Source organism: Pararge aegeria, chromosome Z (assembly GCF_905163445.1).
Source record: "Pararge aegeria chromosome Z, ilParAegt1.1, whole genome shotgun sequence".
Classification (NCBI taxonomy): Eukaryota; Metazoa; Arthropoda; class Insecta; order Lepidoptera; family Nymphalidae; genus Pararge; species Pararge aegeria.
The window spans coordinates 4447557-4455123 of record NC_053208.1 but is presented as its reverse complement, the minus strand read 5'-3'; the positions used below and the strand labels follow the sequence as shown (position 1 = coordinate 4455123).

Here is a 7567-nt window from a genome sequence, read left to right as displayed (position 1 = left end):
TGGCAGTTGTACCCTTCGGCGCGATGTGAGGAACCCATGGTATGCATTCGTTTTTTTGGAGCAAGAACACGGAACCAAACTTCGTCATAGTTACGGCATTCTTATTTAATGCTCTTGCGCCATTCATGTCTTCCTTCAGCAAGCCTCTCCCAATGTCTTCGGTCGATGTTGAAATCGGTCATGTCCTTCTTGGAGCAGTCTGTAGTGCCCTGTAGAGGTAATTGTTTGATAATAATGATGATAAAGAATCCACTTTGTTGCTTTAGGGTCGAACCCTTGACATTGGAATCTGTATCCTATTTTAACTAGTTATGGATGAATTAAGGTTGATAATGAAAAAACGCTCTGCCCCGCTATGGGTGGTGTCTACTGGCTCTTAGTGATTGTTTCCATTTAAACTAACGCCGAATCTACGTTAAAGTGAATCGGTCATTATTAAGGAGGATCTTGTTTGTTAATCTGAAGTGACAACGCTGCGTTTTACGTTGTGGGGCATCTGGGACCCCAATCCTTAGTACTTTTCAGTAGACGTGAAAACAGTTGAAGTATTTAAAGTATGATAGTAAAAATATACAAGTCTACATACATAAAAATATTTGTATTTGATAAAAAAAAGAAATTCTGTAAGTTTTGCAAATAATTAAATTACAGTATCATATCTTGCCTTTTGTATGTTTGTGTGCAACATTTAATTTAACAACAATTTTCAAAAGTTATTTATTTTAGATTTAGAGGCTAGGAAAGTTGGTGTGGCAGGTATTGTTTTGATTCATAGGTTTTATAATTTTATCAAGGCCTGATTTGATGATAGTGAAATGAAATGCCTCCGGTTTAAGTTTAGGTAATGTTTGATGGATCAAATTGTAAACGTTTTTTTTTTTTTGTCTAACTTCCTTGCAACTTAAATTTTGGAACTAAATTTGACGACAACGTTTTATACTTGAGTTTTTTTTTATAATAGATACCTTTTTGATAAAAATAAAATGAATATCTGTTTGAAATTGTTTTCAACAATAAATTTGATATAGAAAGCTGTGAAACCGTTTATGTCTTTTGTACCGGCGTTGTGCATCGCTCAATTTATAAAATGAAATTCCTGCTTATAAATTTACGAACCTGCAACCTGACGTTACAGGAACTAAATGCGCTGATATCTTTTGCTGGAATAACTGAGCGTTGAGGAATGTTGTTGTTTTATAACTGGCGTATCTTGCAATTTAAAGCCAGTTATGAAAATTCTCGATGCTCGAAAATAAAAGTCTACTTTTTATTTTTATATTTGAAGCAAACATACCTTGTGATTGTATATAAACAAAACGGTTGGTTGACTGTTTGTTTATCAATTTATTTCTCATGAGTGAAGAAGTTAAGTTTATTATCGAAGATTTGGGGTTCGATACCCTTGTGGTCAGATTGCGACTGTACCACCCCCATCATTATAATGAATAGGGGAGAGAGAGACGTGCGACGGCGCGGTGGTTGGTAACGCAACCAGGTCGTGGATCAATAGGATTCCATGAGGCCGACAGGGCGGGCGAAGAGTTGGCGTGTTCGCTAGTTCGCCGAAAGACTTCGACGGCGACAGTGCGAGCGTCAGTGTTTTTGCCACTCGGTTCCATGTGGCTAACTCGCGCACAATGACTGGCCGCTCGCACGGTGTGCCGCTACTCTTAGCTCTAGTAGCCGCTTTGCTGCCCCTTGCGGATTATGTTGCGTGAGTATAAATGCACGTTTAAAAAAAAATCAAAATTCGCGCCAAGATGGCGGACACGCTTAATTTAATTTTTCCTGTTTTTCTCTCATTTTATGACACAAAATACACTTCTCATCAATTAAACTACACTTAATATTAAAATTGCAATGGAATGTAACAACTTTTTCGTCTTTAAAATCGTTATAAACTCTAAAACTAGTTTATGACGTCAGAAAGTGAGCGCTCTAAAGTTTTGTTTTAAATAACTACGATAAAACTTATAGTACGGTACTATAAACACAATATAGAATGGATAAATAATACTTATTGTAGCCTAAGTTACAAAAATCGTAAATAGTTTTTCAATAAAGTTTCAATTTAACGAATGCGGCAAGTTACGAACAGAAGGTCACATGCGCAGAACTTAGTGCTGCGGCAAGTACCGGAGTTCGAATTTGGCGTGTTTCTATAAATTTCGGTATACATAGGGGATTTATAGAAAAAATAATATTTAGAATACTGAGTATTCTTATTAATAGAAAAATTCAACTTTCACCGAATATTTGTTGGATGGTGGTAAATATTATTGATTTGCGTATGAATTGGGTAACGCTACAATAAAGCATATCTTTTGCGCATCGACGTATGCCTCAAAAGATAAAGACCTCATAGCGGTACATTATTTAATAATAAACAAATGAAATTTTGTTTAACAGTTATTAATGATACTAATACACATTTTTTATTTACAAATATATTCGCTTTTTTTAACAATGTATTTGCTCTGCGAGTAATTATTGAATAATTTCAATAATTAATAAAAAATTAAAAATAAATAGTAACGATATATATATATTTTTATTTGTTTTTAGGCGGACTGCATTTATAATATTAACTAGCTTTGCGTTTTTTCAAAAGCGCGCAAATGATAATAAAATACGAATTGGCGGCCATACGAGTACTTACGAGAAAATGCCCGCAAATAATGTTACGGATCCCAAGTTATAGGATGATTTCTATAATATTGTTTTTACTGAACGAGTGCTCACAATACTCTTCCAATACATAGAAAGTCTCTGCTTAGTCTCTGTTGAATTTTGTGTATTGGGTTGCGAAGTTTCTAACGCAAAATGTTATTTTATATAATTTTGGCCAACCATCAACCTTATGTAATAGCAATTAATAGATGTTGAAAATTAAAAAAACCCCTGACTTTTTTTTTCACAATCCACGCAGGTGAACTTTGACTCTATTCTCTCTCTATGGTCGTTCCTTCATCACTGAAGATCGTGGTCCTGGTGAGATCTCAACTTCGCGTTGATCTCAACTGTCTCCATCGACTTCTGCTGGAGGCCATTTTTGCGATTTGATAGAAGCGGCTTTGACTCTATTAACCCTCTCAGAAAGAATGAGTGCTAGTTTCAAATAGGATTTACTTAATATTCCTTAGAAAATACAAACCAAATAACAAAGGCAAACAATACGAAATCTAACCCACGCAAATTCATTGTAACATCAAACGTTTCTGTCCATAGTGTTTCATTATTTTAAGTACTCATTAATTTTACTCATTTAAATAGTTTATAGCAATTGTATATATATATATATAGTAATAATATAAGATAAGGTTGATATAATTTTCACGATATTATCAAAACGTAGCTGTTTAATAGACCGTGGAGGCTTGACTCACATATCACTCAAATAGATTAAATTAAAAAAAAAAACTTTGAAGAATTTTCGTGTATTTTAAATACAATAATAGTAATGCTTACATCATCACTTGCGTTTAACATTTATTATTTAGTTAAAGAGTTTAGATTTTTGATCCATTTGGGCATGCATATAAAGCCGGAAGAAGATCTTATCTCAAGCTTTATAATCATCCAACAGTTTTTTCGCAAATCCCAGTGTTATTTGCCGGTATCCAACGTATACTAAAAGTATGCTATGTCCGAATCTCCTGGATGGAAGCTCTGTAATAAATTTCGCATGAACTTTGTGTGACGACAGACACATAGGCAGAAATAGTTTGGTTTTAGAAAGGTTAAATTTATTGCAAAATTTTTCTTTTACATTTGTTTTATAAATATAAACTATGTAAAACTAAATAAAATCTAAAACGTCTAAATATTTAAAAATAAGTAAGTCTTCCATTGAACACAAAATCATTTCATCGGAAAATCTGAACATGCATATGATCTTGCAATGCGAAACCTGTCTGTAAAATGTGTCCAATATTTTTCGATATCAAAAAAATCTCTTTTCATTTAGGGTTATCAAATGAAATCTATATCTACCTATCAAGCGTTCTTAAATATTGGTTTTGCTGAGTCACACAAATCCCTACTAATATTTTAAATATGAATGTAAGTTTGTTTGTTCCGCTTTCACGCGAAAACTACAGGACCGATCTTCATGAAACTTTTTATACATATTGTTGGAGGTATTAGAAATAACATAGTATATTTTTCATTGAAAAATAAAATATCGTAAGAAAAAAAATGTATGTGAAAAAATCTCACAATCTCATATATAACTATAGGTGTAGACTATGTAGCAGTACGCTGCCTCCCAAAATTTCGCGGGCGAAGCCGCAGGGCACCTCTAGTAATATATAATTTGATAAATTTTGATTTAATAATTTTTCCGTGCCTGTACAATTGTTCATTTCATAACACGAATGATGAAATGTTTTTGTATAGCGTTCGAATAATTCAAACTCATTTAATAAAAGATTACTATTTATCAACACTTTTGGCATCCATACTAATAGTATGAATTATTTTGTAGTAGCTCGGTTTATCAGTAACAGATACTTATAAAAAATATTTATATTGAGATTTTGATCATTAGTAAGAACATCATGTCCTTCTCCTCAGTGAAAAACTTGGTATTCTAGCCTGGGACATAGACAGCTTAGGCGCGATTTAAAGTCGCGGGAATCAATTGTTTTTTTTTTTTGTACAACGGAAAAGTGTTAATAAATTGAAATGGAAAATTACTATATTTAAATTGCCTTTAAATATTTAAAGGAAAAACTCTTTGATAATTGTGATAGTCCCACTATTTTTCTCTTATTCCATCTTGCGGGACTTTTACATTTAGCACAAGTAATTAGGTTAAAACAACATTCGGCGGTATAAACATGAAAGTTGAAAGTAAATGGAACAGCCTTTAATATTGTAATGGATTTTGAACAATAAGATGAGATATAATACTATTTTATGTAGGTACCATCGTAAAGATCGTCAAAAAGAAATTGAATTATATAACTTGATCGAAATCAACGAGTTTCAAAACGAGAGAATAGGTTTGTTTTCTAGCGAACAAACAAAATACAAAAGAACTGTGTACGTTTATTATGAGGCCTAATTTGCAGGCAGTTTTTAAACCTTAGCATATTAATATAACAGTGCTACCCACGGCCTACCTCATAAGAGAAAAAGTTAGTAATATAAGACTCGTATTAATTAACCGGTATAGAGCTTATACCAGGTTCACTTTTAAGCATAGATTGACCGAAACTTGAAAACCAGTTCTTAGCTCGAATTCGCTTTTTTTATACAGCCCATAGATACTCCACGTTGCTTAAATATGGACTGGCTATGTATAACTGGTATTATGCAATGTAAGGGGCGATAACTTATCGTACTCTTAAAGAATGGCTTCTGTAATAATGATGATCATCTTCATATCAATCCATTACCGGCTCACCACAGGGCACGGGTCTCCTTCCACAATGAGAAGAGGTTAAGGCCGTAGTCCACAACGCTGGCCCAGTGCGGATTGGTGGTTTCCACATACGTTTCAGAACATTTTGTAGAACTCTCAGGCATGCAGTCCGCCTACACCGGCGAAGCAAGTGAAATTTTTAATTACTTGAAACGCACACAACTTAGAAAAGTTAGAGGTACGTGCTGGGATTCGAACTCGGACCCCCGAAAGGGAAGTCGAGCTCCTGACTAATACGCTAATGATGAAAATATTTGTAAAATTTCAATAGAAAAAGAACTAAGAGCGCAAAATGGTCGATTCAAGAAAAAATAACCCTATTTTAGTGATAGCCGGCTACCAGTTAAAACTTGCTACGAAAACTGAGTAAACGAAAACTTCGTTAAAATCCAAAGCATCCGGAAATAAAAAACGGGTTGAATCGGAAAAACGTGTTTGTTCTTTTTGATATGTCAAATCTCTGCATTCATTGCACGTTATTTCGCACAAAAATAACGAGAGAAATGTGGACACATTTTATTTTCGGCTTTCGCGTCAATCAGGATTTTGATAGCCCGTTTTTTGACTACCTTTTGCAAGCAACGAGGATTTTCTTTTAGGTGGTCCGCTTTTACGGATTCTAAAATCCCAAAGCAATCCACTGCTATGATAAATCTAAAAAGTGTATATTATAAGCCCTTTACTTTCTGCATAGTATTATAATAATCTATGTGGAAAAAATAACATACTTATCTACTTTGAAAAATAACTAGTTAACTGGAAAAATAAGTCATCCAAGTAAACGAAATTGCGGTTTTTTTTCATTCTTCGGAGTCTGATTTTTATAAATTTTTAAAAGTCTATTAATATACAAGTTACTGAGGTATAAACCCTGGCAAACGGACATGCATGTTAGAAGTCAACATAGTAAACATGTCAAGCGTTCTTTAGATCAATATTAATTAGTTATTGATCTATGGAATTCTTGATAATTACCTGCTACGTGGCAGACAGAATACAGTGTTAGTAATACGTTAGAATAAATAATTAGGAAATCGCCAACCATATTAAACATCGTGTAAATGAAAACCGAAATAATACTTCACAGGCCTATGAGGTACATTATGTAGTCTCTGAGACTTATTCGGAAACCAAAAACCTAATAGTTATTGAGTAAAACACTGTCATCGTTTTTACTGAAAGAAATCAGATACATGCAAAATTAAAATCATATGACTCCTGTCACCTTATTAGGTACGCGTCGCGTAGCGTAGGTATTATGCGCGTGTCAGTCTTTAAAATTCTTGTCGTTAAAATTGATAAAAAATTTACTACATCTTTTGCTGGTATAGTAATTTAAAACGGACAGTTAGAGCGGACTCAAATTTATTATTAAATTATTCTCGGCCCTAACAGTATATGAGATTGCTAGAAAACATTATTTTAGTTATATGATTACTTGAAACGCACATAACTCCGAAGAGTCCAAACTATTGCCGTTTCATCAACCAGGCTATCAGAGATATACGTAGGTAGAAAACAACTGTAAATAATCATAGTCATCTCAGCCACATATAAACAACGTGTAAAATAGTTCCCGTAGATTCTAACTGAAGAATACTGCAGCACTCCAATTACCTCGCGACGACGGAAGACTGGATGACACAACTAAACATAATAACGCAATGTAAATGTTTCTTTAATGTTAACTCCACTTACTTTGATTTAAATGAAAGGAAATGAGGAAATTAATTTGCTTGAAACGTAAATTTTGGCACTAATGAAAACGTTGTTTATACGTGTTAATTCTCGAGAAAACATTCAATAAAACGATGAGACATGAAATGAAATAATAATGCAATACATATTGAGCAGTATCATCTTTTTATTTGTAGTGGAATGGATTTCATGAAAGAACAGCTTTTTGTCAGTTAGTAAGTCGGCAAGAATGTTTAACCGGTTATGATCATATTAGAATGTTTTTTTTTATGTTCAATATAAAAAATAAATATAAAATAAATAAATAAAATTTACTAAAGTAAACGTAGCTTGTGTTATGGGTACCAAGATGGCTGATGAATATTTTAACACAGGCGCTGAAAAATATTCATGTTCATCTCACGAACATTTTGCATTTATGGAAATCGAACCCATAACTTT

At 33.4% G+C, this 7567-nt stretch overlaps 1 protein-coding gene across 1 annotated transcript in view; it reads left to right on the top strand.

Moving 5' to 3' along the window:
* The first annotated feature begins 1582 nt into the window (after nt 1–1582).
* The window catches only part of LOC120636002 (gamma-aminobutyric acid receptor subunit beta-like), a 62650-nt gene continuing 56665 nt past the window's right edge, over nt 1583–7567 (top strand). The window contains exon 1 of the mRNA XM_039907230.1: nt 1583–1714. Coding sequence (XP_039763164.1) covers nt 1638–1714 — 77 coding nt within the window. The 5' untranslated portion in view covers nt 1583–1637. The remainder of the gene's footprint in view (nt 1715–7567) is intronic.